Below are 21,789 nucleotides of genomic sequence, written 5' to 3'. Positions count from 1 at the left end.
TAGTTCAGGTTCTAGTCCGGGCTCTAGCTGGGCCACTCAAGGACATTCAGAGACTTATCCCGAAGCCACTCCTGCGTTGTCTTGGGCTGTGTGCTTAGGGTCGTTGTCCTGTTGGAAGGTGAACCTTTGCCCCAGTCTGAGGTGCTGAGCGCTCTGGAGCATATTTTCATCATGAATCTCTCTGTACTTTGCTCTGTTCATCTTTCCCTCGATTCTGACTTGTCTTCCAGTCCCTGTCTCTGAAAAACATCCCCACAGCATGATGCGGCCACCACCATGCTTCACCGTAGGGATGGTGCCAGGTTTCCTCCAGATGTGAGGTTTGGCATTCAGGCCAAAGAGTTCAATCTTGGTTTCATCAGACCAGAGAATCTTGTTTCTCACTGTCTGAGAGTCCTTTAGGTGCCTTTTGGCCACACTATTATAAAGGCTTGATTGGTGGAGTGCTGCAGAGATAGTTGTCCTTCTGAAAGGTTCTCCCATCTCCACAGAGAAACTCTGGAGCTCTGTCGGAGTGACCATTGGGTTCTTGGTCACCTCCCTGACCAAGGCCCTTGTTCATTTTGGCCGGGCGGCCAGCTCTAGGAAGAGTCTTGGTGGTTCCGAACTTCTTCCATTTAAGAATGATGGAGGCCATGGTGTTCTTGGGGACCTTCAATGCTGCAGAAATGTTTTGGTACCCTTCCCCAGATCTGTGCCTCGACACAATCCTGTCTCGGAGCTGTCCGTACAATTCCTTTGGCATGGTTTTGGTTTTTGCTCTAACATGCACTGTCAACTGTGGGGCCTTATATAGACAGGTGTGTGCCTTTCCAAATCATGTCCAATCAATTGAATTTACCACAGGTGGACTCCAATCAAGTTGTAGAAACATCTCAAGGATGATCAATGGAAACAGGAAGCACCTGAGCTCAATTTCGAAGTCTCATAGCAAAGGGTCTGAATACTTATGTAAATAGGTTATTTCTGTTTTTTATACATTTGAAAAAAAATCTTAACTTGTTTTCGCTTTGTCATTATTGGGTATCGATTTAAAAAAAAATCTATTTTAGAATAAGGCTGTAACGTAACAAAATATGGAAAAAGTCAAGGGGTCTGAATACATTCTGAAGGCACTGTATTTGCCATCTCTAAAACTGACTCCTACAAGAAACCTTGACTGAAAAAACAAAATTACTATTTTCCCATTCCAATGTAGAGTTCATTAAACACTCCCAACATGCTGACTGGCCAGAGAGAAGTGTTCTGCAGAACTATGAGCACCTCCAGAGGACTCGTCAGAAGCTGAGGTAAACTTGAATCATGGTCTTCACATCGGTACATACATCTCTCTTCCAACAACGATAAGCAAGCAAGGTGGCTTATGGGAATAGAGAGACCGACAGTATCTTTGGTTCCTGACACGTGACTAATTTAACCATATCATCTTTGGTTTCCTCCTGCCTGTCTCCGTTCCCAGGTTTGGTCTGCTGTCTGGCGGCTCGTCTGACTGTCTGCTGGGGCCTAAGGACATCCAGGGTCAGAGAACCACCCCAGCCTTGCTGGATGCCAAAGAGCTGCTTAGACACTTCACACCTGACGGCCTGCCCACCGGAGATCTGCAGCCTCTATTAGTCCAGAGACTAGGGTAACTCTGTTAGCCCGGAGACTAGGGTAACTCTGTTAGTCCGGAGACTAGGGTAACTCTGTTAGCCCGGAGACTAGGGTAACTCTGTTAGCCCGGAGACTAGGGTAACTCTGTTAGTCCGGAGACTAGGGTAACTCTGTTAGTCCAGAGACTAGGGTAACTCTGTTAGACCGGAGACTAGGGTAACTCTGTTAGCCCCCGGAGACTAGGGTAACTCTGTTAGCCCGGAGACTAGGGTAACTCTGTTAGTCCGGAGACTAGGGTAACTCTGTTAGCCCGGAGACTAGGGTAACTCTGTTAGCCCGGAGACTAGGGTAACTCTGTTAGCCCCCGGAGACTAGGGTAACTCTGTTAGCCCCCGGAGACTAGGGTAACTCTGTTAGCCCCCGGAGACTAGGGTAACTCTGTTAGCCCGGAGACTAGGGTAACTCTGTTAGTCCGGAGACTAGGGTAACTCTGTTAGCCCGGAGACTAGGGTAACTCTGTTAGTCCGGAGACTAGGGTAACTCTGTTAGCCCGGAGACTAGGGTAACTCTGTTAGTCCGGAGACTAGGGTAACTCTGTTAGCCCCCGGAGACTAGGGTAACTCTGTTAGCCCGGAGACTAGGGTAACTCAGTTAGCCCGGAGACTAGGGTAACACTGTTAGTCCGGAGACTAGGGTAACTCTGTTAGCCCGGAGACTAGGGTAACTCTGTTAGACCGGAGACTAGGGTAACTCTGTTAGTCCGGAGACTAGGGTAACTCTGTTAGCCCGGAGACTAGGGTAACTCTGTTAGTCCGGAGACTAGGGTAACTCTGTTAGTCCGGAGACTAGGGTAACTCTGTTAGCCCGGAGACTAGGGTAACTCTGTTAGCCCGGAGACTAGGGTAACTCTGTTAGTCCGGAGACTAGGGTAACTCTGTTAGTCCGGAGACTAGGGTAACTCTGTTAGCCCGGAGACTAGGGTAACTCTATATTCCTACAAGCTTCTCTGTAATATATAACGTTTTAATAGTAATGGAAAAGAATAACATGAAAAGGAACATGGTTGGATTGGATGTATATACTGTTTTTCCACCAACAACTTTAAATTGCATCATCAAATCATTGCACCTCATCCACTACCGGTTCACCCACAATTCAGATACTTTAGAGAGTTGTTCAATTCAGATACTGTTCAATTCAGTTACTGTTCAGATACTGTTCAGTTCAGATACTTTAGAGAGTTGTTCAATTCAGATACTGTTCAATTCAGATACTTTAGAGAGTTGTTCAATTCAGATACTGTTCAGTTCAGATACTTTAGAGAGTTGTTCAATTCAGATACTGTTCAATTCAGATACTTTAGAGAGTTGTTCAATTCAGATACTGTTCAGTTCAGATACTTTAGAGAGTTGTTCAATTCAGATACTGTTCAATTCAGATACTGTTCAATTCAGATACTTTAGAGAGTTGTTCAATTCAGATACTGTTCAATTCAGATACTGTTCAATTCAGATACTGTTCAGTTCAGATACTTTAGAGAGTTGTTCAATTCAGATACTGTTCAATTCAGTTACTGTTCAGATACTGTTCAGTTCAGATACTTTAGAGAGTTGTTCAATTCAGATACTGTTCAATTCAGATACTGTTCAATTCAGATACTTTAGAGAGTTGTTCAATTCAGATACTGTTCAGATACTTTAGGGAGTTGTTCAAAGGCATTGTGGTTTGACTCATTCTGTCTCTACTACAGAAAGTTGTCTAACGTATTTAGATGTGTTCTACTTTATGTACAACAGCCTCTCTGGTCAATTTATATGTGTCTGAGTGCTCCAAAGTAGTTAACACTAACCGGGAGGAAGAGCAGCTCTGTCTTGTCGAGGTTGAGCTTGAGGTGGTGGGTCGACATCCAAGCTGAGATATCTGCCGGGCACGCAGAGATGGGTTTCAGGAGGAGGGAAGGAGAAAAGTAGTTGAGTGTCATCGTCATAGCAGTGATAGGAGAGACCATGTGAAGATATTACGGAGCCGTGTGACTTGGTGTATAGAGAGAAGAGGGCCTAGAACCGAGCCTGGGGGACACCAGTAGTGAGAGTACGCATCATATCGAAGTAAACTTGGAGTCACGCGACGATATGGTGTGTTGTCCTCCCACTACGACTTGGGGAAACCATGCAGTTTGTTAGGCTACAGATTAAATAAATGATGATGAACTTCACAGGAGTGGTTAAAGTGCACGGTGATGACACGGATAGAACAACGAGTCATATTTCACTGGATGTAGAAATCTGAAGCATCTGGTTGGCATTTCCGCTCACTACCAAATATGGTGATGCGAGGAAGCCCAGTGGCCGGCGGTGGGGAAAGATGGATTTTGGCCGATATTCTGCAAATTTTCCTCATCAATGAAACATTTGATCTCAATACAGTTTTCTGTTTACAAAACTAGAATCTGTTATGAACAGAGTGGACTATGTTTTGTAGACTTTGCCCTTTGCTAAATATATATTTTTTGCATTGTTTAGAAGGAGTGCAAGGGGGAATTGACTTATTGCACACGCGTACTTTACAAGTAGGCGTTCCCTAACGGAAATATGCAAATACATGCTAGAACACACCAATGGGCTCTCGCTAGCTCATCCTTTACTCTGCCCACTTCCTTGCTTGTTCTGCCCACTATGATTAATTTGCTCCCATTGGAAACGACAGGCTGTGGTCTATCTTGGGTTAGTTATACAAATCTTTGGTGATGAGCTTGATGCTCCTTTCCAATAAATATCTATGGTCTTATTCTTGTGACGTGATGATCGATGCTTGACTGCCGATTTGACAAATATAAATATTCTCGCTGTTATCCATAATGATCTCATCATGTAGACTAGCCTACCCACACAGCTGTTAGCTGGAGCGTACATACTAAGACCAGAATAAGCACATTTGCTGTTTAAAACAGTTTTTGTGACAGAAACTGATCAGTAGAGTTGGAAATACGATGGAAACACATTGAACTTTAGATTTTTATTCGGTACATGAAAACTTAAACAAAGAAGTACATTTTATGTGCACTACATCATCACGTACTGATGTTTATCCGCAACAAGTCAGTTTGGTGGAAACATTATCACTGGTGGGAAAGTGCTTATATTTTCTTAATGCTGATTTTAAAATATTTACATGAAAATCTGGATGGAAACCCAACCTGCTGTGTGTAGCTCAACAAGGGGACAATCTGTCTGTGTATGAAATTAGATTTCAGGCTTCTAATATGGAGGTAGAAATGAGTCCTGGAGCTTCAGTGTGACTCTGGGAAAATCAGTTCTGTCACCGTCTGAATCTGGAATACCGTCAACATGTTGAATCATCTGTTTCTAACTTCCTCTTCCCTAGAGGAGAAACCACTCCGTTCAGCAGACAACGATTCAGTCAGGATGTTTCAGACACCATGCAGCGACGGTGATTTCATGTGGCTGTCTACTTCTGATATGCATTCCAATCAAAGGCTTTCACCTCATTGAATTCCTCTGATTTATAAAGAGCCTTTATCGGATAGTGTTCTTACAGAAAGCAGAGAAGAATATTTTTTGGTCGTAATAATTTATGTTCATTAAAAGAAACTCAATTAAGAGGCATTCTGTCAGTTCATTAGGAAGTTGTTTTACACACTTAATCAGTTTGGGTGCGGAGGACAGGAGAGTTTAGTTTCACTTCAGATCGCTGCAGTACTGTGTGTTCTTTGCTGCAGTCCTGGATTTCAATAGAAAATGTTCACAGCTCCTGTACAAAAATGTGTGTCTGTGTGTGTGTTTCCAGGGGAAATACATTCCAGATGTCTCCAGACTTGACCCCCAGGAAAGTGACCCAGATCCCCTTCAACCAAGCAGCCAGCTCCCACTACCATGGACTAGAGTAGGTATCTTTATACATACAGTAACCTACCATGGACAAGAGTAGGTATCTTTATACATACAGGAACCTACCATGGACTAGAGTAGGTATCTTTATACATACAGTAACCTACCATGGACTAGAGTAGGTATCTTTATACATACAGTAACCTACCATGGAAGATAGTAGGTATCTTTATACATACAGGAACCTACCATGGACTAGAGTAGGTATCTTTATACATACAGGAACCTACCATGGACTAGAGTAGGTATCTTATACATACAGTAACCTACCATGGAATATAGTAGGTATCTTTATACATACAGGAACCTACCATGGACTAGAGTAGGTATCTTTATACATACAGGAACCTACCATGGACTAGAGTAGGTATCTTTATACATACAGTAACCTACCATGGACTAGAGTAGGTATCTTTATACATACAGTAACCTACCATGGAATATAGTAGGTATCTTTATACATACAGGAACCTACCATGGACTAGAGTAGGTATCTTTATACATACAGGAACCTACCATGGACTAGAGTAGGTATCTTTATACATACAGGAACCTACCATGGACTAGAGTAGGTATCTTTATACATACAGTAACCTACCATGGACTAGAGTAGGTATCTTTATACATACAGTAACCTACCATGGACTAGAGTAGGTATCTTTATACATACAGTAACCTACCATGGACTAGAGTAGGTATCTTTATACATACAGTAACCTACCATGGACTAGAGTAGGTATCTTTATACATACAGTAACCTACCATGGAATATAGTAGGTATCTTTATACATACAGGAACCTACCATGGACAAGAGTAGGTATCTTTATACATACAGTAACCTACCATGGACTAGAGTAGGTATCTTTATACATACAGGAACCTACCATGGACTAGAGTAGGTATCTTTATACATACAGTAACCTACCATGGAAGATAGTAGGTATCTTTATACATACAGGAACCTACCATGGACTAGAGTAGGTATCTTTATACATACAGGAACCTACCATGGACTAGAGTAGGTATCTTTATACATACAGTAACCTACCATGGACTATAGTAGGTATCTTTATACATACAGTAACCTACCATGGAATATAGTAGGTATCTTTATACATACAGGAACCTACCATGGAATATAGTAGGTATCTTTATACATACAGGAACCTACCATGGACTAGAGTAGGTATCTTTATACATACAGGAACCTACCATGGACTAGAGTAGGTATCTTTATACATACAGGAACCTACCATGGACTAGAGTAGGTATCTTTATACATACAGTAACCTACCATGGAAGATAGTAGGTATCTTTATACATACAGGAACCTACCATGGACTAGAGTAGGTATCTTTATACATACAGTAACCTACCATGGACTAGAGTAGGTATCTTTATACATACAGTAACCTACCATGGAAGATAGTAGGTATCTTTATACATACAGGAACCTACCATGGACTAGAGTAGGTATCTTTATACATACAGAAATCCTACCATGGACTAGAGTAGGTATCTTTATACATACAGGAACCTACCATGGAAGATAGTAGGTATCTTTATACATACAGTAACCTACCATGGACTAGAGTAGGTATCTTTATACATACAGGAACCTACCATGGACTAGAGTAGGTATCTTTATACATACAGTAACCTACCATGGACTAGAGTAGGTATCTTTATACATACAGGAACAGGGAACAGTGGGTTAACTGCCTTGTTCAGGGGCAGAATGACAGATTTTTACCTTGTCAGCTCAGGGATTTCAATCCAGCAACCTTTCGATTACTAGTCCAACGCTTTAACCGCCGCCCCAATCTATACATAAACCTATCCATCTCTTAGGGTAGAGTACTTGTCTCTAATCACCTGAGGGCCTGACGACACAAACTAGTTCCAGGACATATACTTGTGTAGTGTAAAGAGACCGATCTAGAGTCAACTCTCTCTTTAAGAGATGTCTCCCAAACTACCTCCTGAGGCTGATACCCCGTCTGAGTGGCGATCCTTATTTGTTAGTCTGTTTACTATGGTATTTACGGTACGCTAATAGCTGCGCCAACACATGAAGCAGGAATGTGACTTTGGACATACCACATCCACGGCTACTGTTAACAGAAACGTTGCATATCTAATTTTGAAGAGAGATGGATCTCACTAGACTTATTTTACTCATGTAAACGGTACCTAAGAGACTTGAACAAGTGGAGGCCTAGTCTCTCTCCCTCTTTATGCTAAATTATTCCTGATCTTTCAGTCTTTTGAATGTTGATGTTCCTTCTGGAACCTCCCCCTGCTCTTTTATACCTTATTACTACCAAGTACTAGCTTATTGACCGGTTATGGTCCAGACCTGTCTCTGTTTTGAATCAATAAGGTCTCTCTTCTCCCTGGGCAGGTCCTGTCTGGACGAGCAGGGCATCTGATGCAAATTTACTTCTGATCTTTCACAGTTTTTTGAATGTTGCTGATTTTCTTGTGAACCTCACCTATGACCTCTACCTACCTTATCTACTCCAGCAGACCCCTCTGTCTCTGTGACCCCTCTGTCTCTATGTCCTGGCTCACTGTCTGACCCCTCTGTCTCTGTGTCCTGGCTCACTGTCTGACCCCTCTGTCTCTGTGTCCTGGCTCACTGTCTTGACCCTCTGTGTCTGTGTCCTGGCTCACTGTCTGACCCCTCTGTCTCTGTGTCCTGGCTCACTGTCTGACCCCTCTGTGTCTGTGTCCTGGCTCACTGTCTGACCCCTCTGTCTCTGTGTCCTGGCTCACTGTCTGACCCCTCTGTGTCCTGGCTCACTGTCTGACCCCTCTGTCTCTGTGTCCTGGCTCACTGTCTGACCCTCTCTGTGTCCTGGCTCACTGTCTGACCCCTCTGTCTCTGTGTCCTGGCTCACTGTCTGACCCCTCTGTCTCTGTGTCCTGGCTCACTGTCTGACCCCTTTGTCTCTGTGTCCTGGCTCACTGTCTGACCCCTCTGTCTCTGTGTCCTGGCTCACTGTCTGACCCCTCTGTCTCTGTGTCCTGGCTCACTGTCTGACCCCTCTGTCCTCTGTGTCCTGGCTCACTGTCTGACCCCTCTGTCTCTGTGTCCTGGCTCACTGTCTGACCCCTCTGTCTCTGTGTCCTGGCTCACTGTCTGACCCCTCTGTCTCTGTGTCCTGGCTCACTGTCTGACCCCCTCTGTCTCTGTGTCCTGGCTCACTGTCTGACCCCTCTGTCTCTGTGTCCTGGCTCACTGTCTGACCCCTCTGTCTCTGTGTCCTGCCTCACTGTCTGACCCCTCTGTCTCTGTGTCCTGGCTCACTGTCTGACCCCTCTGTCTCTGTGTCCTGGCTCACTGTCTGACCCCTCTGTCTCTGTGTCCTGGCTCACTGTCTGACCCCTCTGTCTCTGTGTCCTGGCTCACTGTCTGACCCCTCTGTCTCTGTGTCCTGGCTCACTGTCCGACCCCTCTGTCTCTGTGTCCTTGGCTCACTGTATGACCCCCCCTGTCTCTGTGTCCTGGCTCACTGTCTGACCTCTGTGTCCTGGCTCACTGTCTGACCCCTCTGTCTCTGTGTCCTGGCTCACTGTCTGACCCCTCTGTCTCTGTGTCCTGGCTCACTGTCTGACCCCCTCTGTCTCTGTGTCCTGGCTCACTGTCTGACCCCCTCTGTCTCTGTGTCCTGGCTCACTGTCAGCTCTTCTTCTCCCTGGTCAAGTTCTGCCGACTCATGAGAGAGACCCATCTCGTTCTGATGCTAATTTAGTCCTGATCTCAGTTTTTATCTATGATATTGGCTGTATATCGCCCAGACTGGTCTATGTTTTAAATCACTAATTTCTTGACCCTACCCAGGTTCTGTCTGGACGAGCAGGGCCACAAGGCCTTGGACCGGGACCAGGGCTTCGTCCGGCTGCAGTCCCGTCTGATTCGCTACGAGACCCAGACCACCTGCTCCAAGGAGCCTTGTCCCGTCCCCTTCGCCTTAAGCCCCGCCCCCTCGCCGGCCGTGCTGTCTGAACCAGGAAGTGTCCCGGACGGAGAGGCCCTCCTCAACTCTGACCTGCCCAGGATCAAGAGACGATCCTGGGATACAGACACCGTCCACCCCCATAAGAGGTTAGTGAGGTTTGTATGGTCCTCTGGAGCTCAGTTGGTAGAGCATGGCTCTTGCAATGCCAGGATAGTGGGTTTGATTCCCGGGGCCACCTACACATAAAGTTATGCACACATGACTGTAAGTCGCTTTGGATAAAAGCGTCTGTTAAATGGCATATTAGAGGCATCATGTTCTATATAGGCGAAGGGTCCGTACATACAGCCTGTGGTTTCGAGCAGGTTCTAGAGGTCAAAGGTTACGTACACACAGCCTGTAGTTTAGAGCAGATGCTAGAGGTCAAAGGTTACGCACATACAGCCTGTGGTTAGAGCAGGTGCTAGAGGTCAAAGGTTACGTACATACAGCCTTTGGTTTAGAGCAGGTGCTAGAGGTCAAAGGTTACGTACATACAGCCTTTGGTTTAGAGCAGGTGCTAGAGGTCAAAGGTTACGTACATACAGCCTTTGGTTTAGAGCAGGTGCTAGAGGTCAAAGACTTTATTCAACAGGTGTTATTTTTTTACTCTGCAGACTGATTTAAGCTCCCATATTTGTTATTGAAACAACATTTCCAGCCTTAGGTTACCTAAAGTGGAACTAGGCTTGAAACCTTGTAACAATAAACTTCATAGGGGAATAGATTGCAATGTGATAGTCTTCCACTACTAGGTTGTATTGGCCACCCACTATCTCTACTCCTTACATTTCATCTTGGGATGTTTGCAGTCTCAGTATATTTGATCATCAAATCCCAGATTTTACACACAGATATTCCACTCACTACCAAATATGGTGATGAGAGGAAGCCCAGTGGCCGGTGGTGGGGAAAGATGGCCTACATTCTGTTTCATTTTTTTCATCTATTAAACATTTAATCTCAATACAGTTTTCTGTTCCCAAAACTAGAATCTGTTATGAACAGAGTGGACTAAGTTTAGTTGACTTTACCCTTTGATAAAGTTTTTTAAAATTGCATTGTTTAGAAGGAGTGCAAAGGCAAATTTAGTTATTGCACACATGCACTCCACAAAGTAGGCGTTCCCTAATGGAAATGTATCTGTTCCCTTTGATCAGAAACAGCAGGATTTCTCTGTTCCCTTTGATCAGAAACAACAGGATTTCTCTGTTCCCTTTGATCAGAAACAGCAGGATTTCTCTGTTCCCTTTGATCAGAAACAGCAGAATTTCTCTGTTCCCTTTGATCAGAAACAGCAGGATTTCTCTGTTCCCTTTGATCAGAAACAGCAGGATTTCTCTGTTCCCTTTGATCAGAAACAGCAGGATTTATCTGTTCCCTTTGATCAGAAACAGCAGGATTTATCTGTTCCCTTTGATCAGAAACAGCAGGATTTCTCTGTTCCCTTTGATCAGAAACAACAGGATTTCTCTGTTCCCTTTGATCAGAAACAGCAGGATTTCTCTGTTCCCTTTGATCAGAAACAACAGGATTTCTCTGTTCCCTTTGATCAGAAACAGCAGGATTTCTCTGTTCCCTTTGATCAGAAACAACAGGATTTCTCTGTTCCCTTTGATCAGAAACAGCAGGATTTATCTGTTCCCTTCGATCAGAAACAGAAGGATTTATCTGTTCCCTTTGATCAGAAACAGCAGGATATCTCTTCATCTTTCTAGCTCATCAGTGTTTTATCTTGGTTGTTGTTTACATGCCCCCTGGGTTAACACCAGTCATGTTCATCTATAGACTAGTTCCTAGAGAGGGGCTGTCAGATCTGAGGACGGGACACCAGGATATCATTTCTCATGTCAGCAGGAGGTTTAGCAGCTCCTCAGCCTTTTAGAGCAGCAGTAGTTAACATCAAGCTGAAATGGGTTTCGTGGAAAAGTGGACAGTGTTGGTGACTTATATGATAGTAGTAGAAAAGAAAATGCTGTTTCCGGGTTCTGAGGTATTCAGATGTGTTTGAAGTTTTTCCCCCTTGAGAACTTCACACACACACACACACACACACACACACACACCACACACACACACACACACACACAACACACACACACACACACACACACACACACACACACACACACACACACACAGGGAGATAGTTCCCCTCTGCACTTACTGTTCTTTACGGACTGTTAATAGTTTATCGTGACTCTCTGCAGCACATTCCATTGCTGACTCTTATTGCATATACATACAGATGGCACCCTATTCCCTATATAGTGCACTATTTTTGACCAGGGCCTACAGGGTAGAAGTAAATAGGGAATAGGGTGCTATTTAGGATGCAGAAGCCGTATAGTCTGTGGTCAGCATATTGTCTTTCAAAGTAGAACTGAATGTTAATTATTCACACATTGATACCCTTTATATGTTGTTTTATGTGAGATCTAAATCTGCTGAGGAGGGTTTTATTACTCAGGTGATGTGACCAGCAGATATAACTGATGGTTTTATTACTCAGGTGATGTGACCAGCAGATATAAATGATGGTTTTATTACTCAGGTGATGTGACCTGCAGTTATAAATGATGGTTTTATTACTCAGGTGATGTGACCAGCAGATATAAATGATGGTTTTATTACTCAGGTGATGTGACCAGCAGATATAACTGATGGTTTTATTACTCAGGTGATGTGACCAGCAGATATAAATGATGGTTTTATTACTCAGGTGATGTGACCAGCAGATATAAATGATGGTTTTATTACTCAGGTGATGTGACCAGCAGATATAAATGATGGTTTTATTACTCAGGTGATGTGACCTGCAGATATAAATGAGGGTTTTATTACTCAGGTGATGTGACCAGCAGATATAAATGATGGTTTTATTACTCAGGTGATGTGACCAGCAGATATAACTGATAGTTTTAAAACTAATAAAACTGGAATCGATGTTTCCACAGTGGATATCAAGCGATATAACCTAGTAGGCTTAATGATGTAATATGATGCCAGCAGCAACAGGTTGATGACCCTCTACATTACTTCCCAGATGAATATCTTTAGGAGCCCTCTTGGCTACTGTATTATTACATAGAGATGAAATATGTTGTCTGTTGCCATGGAATTGAACCTTAATTGATTATGGTGACAGCTGAGGTCATTAGTAGAGTAGATTCACAGTAGTCTTTCTGGCAGAGATAGTGACGCCATTTTGTCTAAAAGTATTCTGTGTGTGCGCGCGTGTCTGTGAGTGTTTAACTGTCTGTGTGTCTATTGTCCAGGTTGGCCAAGTCAGAGAGCAGTGAGTCCCTGGGCTCTGTGTGCAGTGGCAGCAGTGGAACTGATACCCACCCAGCTTTAAGAGGCTTGAGACCGCAGAAAACCCGGTCTCAGTCCTCCTCCTCTGTCTCAGCCCTGAGACTGGGCCCCCAGGGGTCAGAGAAGCCCCACCCTGACCCCCAAAACAGCCACAGAGCCCCCCAGGCCCAGGGACACAGGCAGGGACAGGCAGAGGACAAGGCCAGCAAGGAGTCTCGCTCCCAGAAACATGCCCGGGTAAGAGGATGGCTTATTGTACCTGTTGGGGAAATATTTCTGTTTTTGTACAGCATGTAGATATTCACATAGAGTATTTATCTCTATAGACACACACAACATCTAGATTCATAGTCTTCCATTAGGTTATGCTGTGCTATATTGCCATATTGTAGCCCTCCACTAGGTAACTAGGACATGATGACGCTGCAGCAGATCTCTAACGACAGCGGTACATTCCTTTCTGTCCTACCATTATCCACAATGTTAAGATCCGTGAGGGGCCTTCCGAGTGGCGAAGCGGTCTAAGGCACTGCATTGCAGTGTCATAGCCGGCCTTGACCCGGGAGACCCATGAGGCGGTCGCACAATTGGCCCAGCGTCGTCCGGGTTAGGGGAGGTTTTGGCTGACCGCGATATCCTTGTCCCATCGCGCTCTAGCGATTCATTGTGGCGGGCCGGGCGCCTGCAAGCTGGCATCCGGACGCCAGGTGTACGGTGTTTCCTCTGACACATTGGTGCGGCTGGCTTCCGGGTTAAGCGAGCAGTGTGTCAAGAAGCAGTGCGGCTTGGTTGGGTCGTGTTTCGGAGGACGCACGGCTCTCGACCTTCGCCTCTCCTGAGTCCGTAGGGGAGTTGCAGCGATGGGACAAGACTGTAACTACCAATTGGAGAGAAAATGGGGTAAAAGTACAAAAAATAAATTGATTTAAAAAATATCCTTGAGATAAGAGTTTCAAGGAACAAGACGTTAAGCTGTTCTGATTACTACGCAAACCCAAGCTTATCAACCACAACAAGACCAACGTGGCCCCGTGGAGAAAAATACAGGTTTATTTCGAGCAGGGATGGGCAACTGGCGAACCCCCACTTTTTTTTTTTTGTCTAAACGCTAAAACGTTTTGCTTAAAGGTGGGGGTATGGATGTGGGTACACAGACCCGCGAGCCACTGCGGCCCCCCATGATAAATTCATATTTTGGTAGCCCTCACCCCCCATCAAAGTTGCCCATCCCTGAAGTAGAGAAATGTCAGTGATTCCCATTGACACACACACATTTATTTATTTAACCTTTTATTTAACTAGGCAAGTCAGAACAGCATGCAGAGTGTTTTCTGTTGTTTCTGTTCCAGATGCTAAAAGAGGTTGTGGCGAAGACGCTGAAGCATCATGGGATCACCAGAGAACACAAGTATCTTGCCGCCTGCAGTCAAAGACTGTTTGAAATCTCCAAATTCTATCTGAAGGTTCCTCTCCTTTTTCCTTTCTTTGAATTTGACATTTAGCACCAATCGTGAGTTAACGTGAAAACTTCATCTAGAAGTCCCTTGGCCCCTCTTTGAAAAAGTTTTCAATGACAGAATGACACCTAAGACTGTAAGACAGATTGTTAGACAGATTGTTTTATATTGCCTTGTCCTACGCTTTTAACTTGCCCTGTTCAACTATGTTAAATAAGATAGATAAGCTGGCTGTCTGACCTGACTATAGCAGCTGACTGGTACATCATCACTCCAGAGACTATAGAGAGATAAGCTGACTGTCTGACCTGACTATAGCAGCTGACTGTTACATCATCACTCCAGAGACTATAGAGAGATAAGCTGACTGTCTGACCTGACTATAGCAGCTGACTGTTACATCATCACCCCAGAGACTATAGAGAGATAAGCTGACTGTTACATCATCACCCCAGAGACTATAGAGATAAGCTGACTGTCTGACCTGACTATAGCAGCTGACTGTTACATCATCACCCCAGAGACTATAGAGAGATAAGCTGACTGTTACATCATCACCCCAGAGACTATAGAGAGATAAGCTGACTGTCTGACCTGACTATAGCAGCTGACTGTTACATCATCACCCCAGAGACTATAGAGAGATAAGCTGACTGTCTGACCTGACTATAGCAGCTGACTGTTACATCATCACTCCAGAGACTATAGAGAGATAAGCTGACTGTCTGACCTGACTATAGCAGCTGACTGTTACATCATCACCCCAGAGACTATAGAGAGATAAGCTGACTGTCTGACCTGACTATAGCAGCTGACTGTTACATCATCACCCCAGAGACTATAGAGAGATAAGCTGACTGTTACATCATCACCCCAGAGACTATAGAGAGATAAGCTGACTGTCTGACCTGACTATAGCAGCTGACTGGTACATCATCACCCCAGAGACTATAGAGAGATAAGCTGACTGTCTGACCTGACTATAGCAGCTGACTGTTACATCATCACCCCAGAGACTATAGAGAGATAAGCTGGCTGTCTGACCTGACTATAGCAGCTGACTGTTACATCATCACCCCAGAGACTATAGAGAGATAAGCTGACTGTCTGACCTGACTATAGCAGCTGACTGTTACATCATCACCCCAGAGACTATAGAGAGATAAGCTGACTGTCTGACCTGACTATAGCAGCTGACTGTTACATCATCACCCCAGAGAGATAAGCTGACTGTCTGACCTGACTATAGCAGCTGACTGTTACATCATCACCCCAGAGAGATAAGCTAACTGTTACATCATCACCCCAGAGACTATAGAGAGATAAGCTGGCTGTCTGACCTGACTATAGCAGCTGACTGTTACATCATCACCCCAGAGACTAGAGAGAGATAAGCTGACTGTTACATCATCACCCCAGAGACTAGAGAGAGATAAGCTGACTGTTACATCATCACCCCAGAGACTATAGAGAGATAAGCTGGCTGTCTGACCTGACTATAGCAGCTGACTGTTACATCATCACCCCAGAGACTAGAGAGAGATAAGCTGGCGTCACAATGTATTCCTTTTCTCCAAAAGGATCTGAAAACATCCAGGGGCCTTCATGAGGAAATGATGAAAGCAGCCAGCAGCAATGCCAAGCAGGTAACCTGTCAACCATTTATTACATATTTACCTTCCCCTTACCAAGGCATGCTTTGAATCATGTTCTTCAGAAGTCAAGGGGTATTCAATCATGTTCTTCAGGAGTCAAGGGGTATTCAATCATGTTCTTCAGAAGTCAAGGGGTATTCAATCATGTTCTTCAGAAGTCAAGGGGTATTCAATCATGTTCTATCAGGAGTCAAGGGGTATTCAATCATGTCTTCAGAAGTCAAGGGGTATTCAATCATGTTCTTCAGAAGTCAAGGGGTATTCAATCATGTTCTTCAGAAGTCAAGGGGTATTCAATCATGTTCTTCAGAAGTCAAGGGGTATTCAATCATGTTCTTCAGAAGTCAAGGGGTATTCAATCATGTTCTTCAGAAGTCAAGGGGTATTCAATCATGTTCTTCAGAAGTCAAGGGGTATTCAATCATGTTCTTCAGAAGTCAAGGGGTATTCAATCATGTTCTTCAGAAGTCAAGGGGTTATTCAATCATGTTCTTCAGAAGTCAAGGGGTATTCAATCATGTTTCTTCAGAAGTCAAGGGTATTCAATCATGTTCTTCAGAAGTCAAGGGGTATTCAATCATGTTCTTCAGAAGTCAAGGGGTATTCAGGTAGAAATAGGTCATGAAGAGTTTGTAAATTGTATGGCTTGCAGCGTTTAAACAGAGCCATATGTTTTTATTGGTTGTATTGCAGGTCATTGACTGGGTTACGGAGAAGGCCTCTAAGTGACGAGGGAAGCTGAACAATCACTAGTGGTTTTAGACCGGTTGTTATAGTCACAGCAAACTGCAACCACCACTGGGATGTATTTCACCACAGGAAACATCAGTACAGTCTGTCAGGATGTGAAAGTGTGATTAGCATGTTTATGTTTTAAGAACATCAGTGACTGTCAGTTGTCAGGCAGCCATTCATTAATGACATGGTTTATTTACTGAGTTCTCTCTCATGTTGTTTTAATAGGGAATTCCAAGAACTGGGAGGTTTGTCTTTTAGTTTATTTAACATGTGTGTATGTCTCTGTTTGTTGTAAAGCATTGGTAGAATTGTAGATATCACTATTTCTTTTAGTTGTGCCATCAATGTGATGAAATATAATAAAATGTGTGTTGTGATCTTGTGTGCACACTACGACTGTTCTGTACAACACTGTCAGTTTCTAGTGACGTAACATTAGTCTATCTAGGTTCACAGTAGGAACAAATGCAAAGCCAACAGAGAATGTCACTTTCTCTCACACATATGAACAAAACAATGCTTTCAAAATCAGAACTGTACCCCATCAGTCCTCACTATTCTATACCCCCCTCACTATTCTATACCCCCCTCAGCCCTCACTATTCTATACCCCCCTCAGCCCTCACTACTCTATACCCCCCTCAGTCCTCATTACTCTATACCCCCCTCACTATTCTATACCCCCCTCAGCCCTCACTACTCTATACCCCCCTCAGTCCTCATTACTCTTTACCCCCCTCAGTCCTCATTACACTTTACCCCCTCACTACTCTATACCCCCCTCAGTCCTCACTACTCTATACCCCCCTCAGTCCTCACTACTCTATACCCCCCTCAGCCCTCACTACTCTATACCCCCCTCAGTCCTCATTACTCTTTACCCCCCTCAGTCCTCATTACACTTTACCCCCTCACTACTCTATACCCCCCTCAGTCCTCACTACTCTATACCCCCCTCAGTCCTCATTACTCTATACCCCCCTCACTATTCTATACCCCCCTCAGTCCTCACTACTCTATACCCCCCTCACTATTCTATACCCCTCTCAGCCCTCACTACTCTGTACCCCCCTCAGTCCTCATTACTCTATACCCCCCTCACTATTCTATACCCCCCTCAGTCCTCACTACTCTATACCCCCCTCACTACTCTATACCCCCCTCACTACTCTATACCCCCCTCAGTCCTCACTACTCTATACCCCCCTCAGTCCTCTCTACTCTATACCCCCCTCAGTCCTCACTACTCTATACCCCCCTCAGTCCTCACTACTCTATACCCCCCTCAGTCCTCACTACTCTATACCCCCCTCAGTCCTCACTACTCTATACCCCCCTCAGTCCTCTCTTCTCTATACCCCCCTCAGTCCTCACTACTCTATACCACCCCCCTCAGTCCTCACTACTCTATACCACCCCCCTTAGTCCTCACTACTCTATACCCCCCTAAGTCCTCCCCCCTGGCCAAGAGCATGAAAGGGATGATGGGAACTGAACTGGGGGTTGAGCCTCTGGTTAGCAACCTTGGGACCTGATAGATTCTGAGGGGGCTTTGTTTTGTCCTCTGGCCTGGGTGCTTCTGTTCCTGCTCTACTGCTAAACAACAGACAGGCGTCCAGGCTAACAATGCTCCCCTATAGGTGCTCCACACCACCTATTGTGTTTGGTCTCATGATTCATCCCACTCCAGGCCACCCAATTAGACTAAGGTAAGGGTTGGACTTAAACAATTATTTTGGGATAACTACCAAGCATTCTATTTGTCATGGTATAAATATAGCATCTTCAATATTCAGCTCCCTCTTGGTTAGGTCCTTATTGTAAAAGAGAACCTGTTCTCAATGACTTAAGGCAAAAAAGGATATAAGTAAATATTAGTACAGAATGACTGAGTTCGGTCTAGGTCTGTCCTCATTAGTGATATTCAAAACCTGCTCCGTCTGTTAAGTCCTACTGAACAGAAGCAGGACCAACCACCCTCAGTCATGATAGTGGAGAGTTGACTTATTAAACGAATTAGTGGAGGTGAAATCAGATCAGTGATTTGGACTCATGTAATAAAACAAGCAAGGAGAGTGAGCTTGTCCTAACCTTAACCCTAAACCTAACCCTTAAGCTTAACATAGCATTTTAACAAATTCAGGACATAACACAAGTCCTGACTTTTCTAAATTGTTCTTGTTTTTCTATCTTATCAGGACATTGTGGTGACTTGTCAGGACAGTGTGGTGACTTGTCAGGACAGTGTGGTGACTTGTCAGGACAGTGTGGTGACTTGTCAGGACAGTGTGGTCCTGATAAGGTAGGAAAACATTTACACACACATTTTGTTCTTCTGTCCTCGTGGGGACCTACAATTGATTTCCATACAAAATCCTACTTCCCCCTAATTTTAAACCTATCCCTAATTCTAAACCTAACCCTAATTCTAAACCTAACCCTAATTCTAAACCTAACCCTAAACCTAACCCTAATCCTAGACCTAATTCTAAACCTAAGTCCTCAGTTTAGAATAGCCTTTGTCCTCATGCGGATGTGGGAAATGTCCCCATGAGGGACAATTTTCCCTGTTTTACTATCCTTGTGGGGACCTAAAATCCCCAAAAGTCCCCAGAAGAATCAACCCCCCCCACACACACACACTCACCGTATTCCTAGAAACGGGCAGGCCGCTGGGAGACGGAGCCCTCAGCACACAACAAAGGACACACTAATTGCTGATTTCATTTGGAAAGTCTCCAGCAGTTCTCTGATTTCTAGAAGTTGACATTCAGAAAGTCTATCTTTTGTGTTTGATTAGATGGGCTGAATGATGGCTTGAAGCTGTGGACAGTGGCTCTGAACAGCTCTGATGCTGAACAACAGGTTGTGTGTGAGTGGCTTGGATGCCTGCTCCTTACTCAGTGGCATGTAAACCCCAATTAGGAGCTGTGTTGTGCTGCTTTGGTCAATTCTCTGCTGAGCTATTCTATTCTAGTGTCTTATATTATAGTGTATTATATTATAGTCATTATATTAGAGGCATATATTATAGTCTGTTCTATTATACTCTAGTATATTCTACTCTATATTATAGTCACATTATAATATAGTCATATTATATTAGTCTTCTATTATATTATAGTCATTATATTAGAGGCATATATTATAGTCTGTTCTATTATACTCTAGTATATTCTACTCTATATTATAGTCATATTATAATGTAGTCATATTATATTAGTCTTCTATTATATTGTAGTCATTATAATACAGTCTTCTATTATATTCTATTATATTCTATTATAGTCATATTATATTAGTCATATATTATAGTCATTATAATATAGTCTTCTAGTCTATTATAGTCTATTATAGTCTATATTATACTCATTATATTAGTCTTCTATTCTACTCTGTTCCATTATATTTTAGTATATTCTATTATAGTCTATTCTACTCTATTATAGTCTATTCTACTCTATTATAGTCTATTCTACTCTATTATATTATAGTCTATTCTACTCTATTATAGTCTATTCTACTCTATTATAGTCTATTCTACTCTATTATATTATAGTCTATTCTACTCTATTATAGTCTATTCTACTCTATTATAGTCTATTCTACTCTATTATAGTCTATTCTACTCTATTATAGTCTATTCTACTCTATTATAGTCTATTCTACTCTATTATAGTCTATTCTATTATAGTCTATTATATTATAGTCTATTCTACTCTATTATAGTCTATTATATTATAGTCTATTCTACTCTATTATAGTCTATTCTACTCTATTATAGTCTATTCTACTCTATTATAGTCTATTATATTATAGTCTATTCTACTCTATTATAGTCTATTCTACTCTATTATAGTCTATTATATATAGTCTATTCTACTCTATTATAGTCTATTCTACTCTATTATAGTCTATTATATTATAGTCTATTCTACTCTATTATAGTCTATTATATTATAGTCTATTCTACTCTATTATAGTCTATTCTACTCTATTATAGTCTATTCTACTCTATTATAGTCTATTCTACTCTATTATAGTCTATTATATTATAGTCTATTCTACTCTATTATAGTCTATTCTACTCTATTATAGTCTATTATATTATAGTCTATTCTACTCTATTATAGTCTATTATATTATGGTCTATTCTACTCTATTATAGTCTATTCTACTCTATTCTACTCTATTATATTATAGTCTATTCTACTCTATTATATTATAGTCTATTCTACTCTATTATAGTCTATTATATTATAGTCTATTCTACTCTATTATAGTCTATTATATTATAGTCTATTCTACTCTATTATATTATAGTCTATTACATTATACTCTATTCTACTCTATTATATTATAGTCTATTCTACTCTATTCTACTCTATTATATTATAGTCTATTCTACTCTATTATATTATAGTCTATTCTACTCTATTATATTATAGTCTATTCTACTCTATTATAGTCTATTCTACTCTATTATAGTCTATTATATTATAGTCTATTCTACTCTATTATAGTCTATTCTACTCTATTATAGTCTATTATATTATAGTCTATTCTACTCTATTATAGTCTATTATATTATAGTCTATTATATTATAGTCTATTCTACTCTATTATAGTCTATTCTACTCTATTATAGTCTATTATATTATAGTCTATTCTACTCTATTATAGTCTATTATACTCTATTATAGTCTATTCTACTCTATTATATTATAGTCTTCTACTCTATTATATTATAGACTATTCTACTCTATTATAGTCTATTATATTATAGTCTATTCTACTCTATTATAGTCTATTATATTATAGTCTATTCTACTCTATTATATTATAGTCTATTCTACTCTATTATAGTCTATTATATTATGTTCTAGTCTATTCTATTATAGTCTATTATATTATAGTCTATTCTACTCTACTATATTATAGTCTATTATTTTCTAGTCTACTCTATTCTTGTCTATTCTACTCTATTATAGTCTATTATATTATAGTCTATTCTACTCTATTATGTTCTAGTCTACTCTATTCTTGTCTATTCTACTCTATTATAGTCTATTATATTATAGTCTATTGTACTCTATTATATTATAGTCTATTATGTTC

At 42.2% G+C, this 21,789-nt stretch overlaps 1 protein-coding gene across 1 annotated transcript in view; it reads left to right on the top strand.

Annotated features, from left to right (window-relative positions):
• mtbp (MDM2 binding protein) overlaps positions 1-17,048 on the top strand; it is a 50,060-nt gene extending 33,012 nt beyond the window's left edge. Inside the window, exons 15-22 of the mRNA XM_029744083.1 lie at positions 1,199-1,289; positions 1,460-1,627; positions 5,401-5,496; positions 9,350-9,613; positions 12,785-13,058; positions 14,171-14,284; positions 15,859-15,924; positions 16,627-17,048. Of these exons, the coding sequence (XP_029599943.1) occupies positions 1,199-1,289; positions 1,460-1,627; positions 5,401-5,496; positions 9,350-9,613; positions 12,785-13,058; positions 14,171-14,284; positions 15,859-15,924; positions 16,627-16,662 (1,109 nt within the window). The 3' untranslated portion in view covers positions 16,663-17,048. The remainder of the gene's footprint in view (positions 1-1,198; positions 1,290-1,459; positions 1,628-5,400; positions 5,497-9,349; positions 9,614-12,784; positions 13,059-14,170; positions 14,285-15,858; positions 15,925-16,626) is intronic.
• The last annotated feature ends 4,741 nt before the right edge of the window (positions 17,049-21,789 follow it).

The sequence above is a fragment of the Salmo trutta genome, unplaced genomic scaffold (genome assembly GCF_901001165.1).
Source record: "Salmo trutta unplaced genomic scaffold, fSalTru1.1, whole genome shotgun sequence".
Lineage (NCBI taxonomy): Eukaryota > Metazoa > Chordata > Actinopteri > Salmoniformes > Salmonidae > Salmo > Salmo trutta.
The sequence above is the reverse complement of the archived record's forward strand: the minus strand, read 5'-3'. Positions and strand labels throughout refer to the sequence as shown.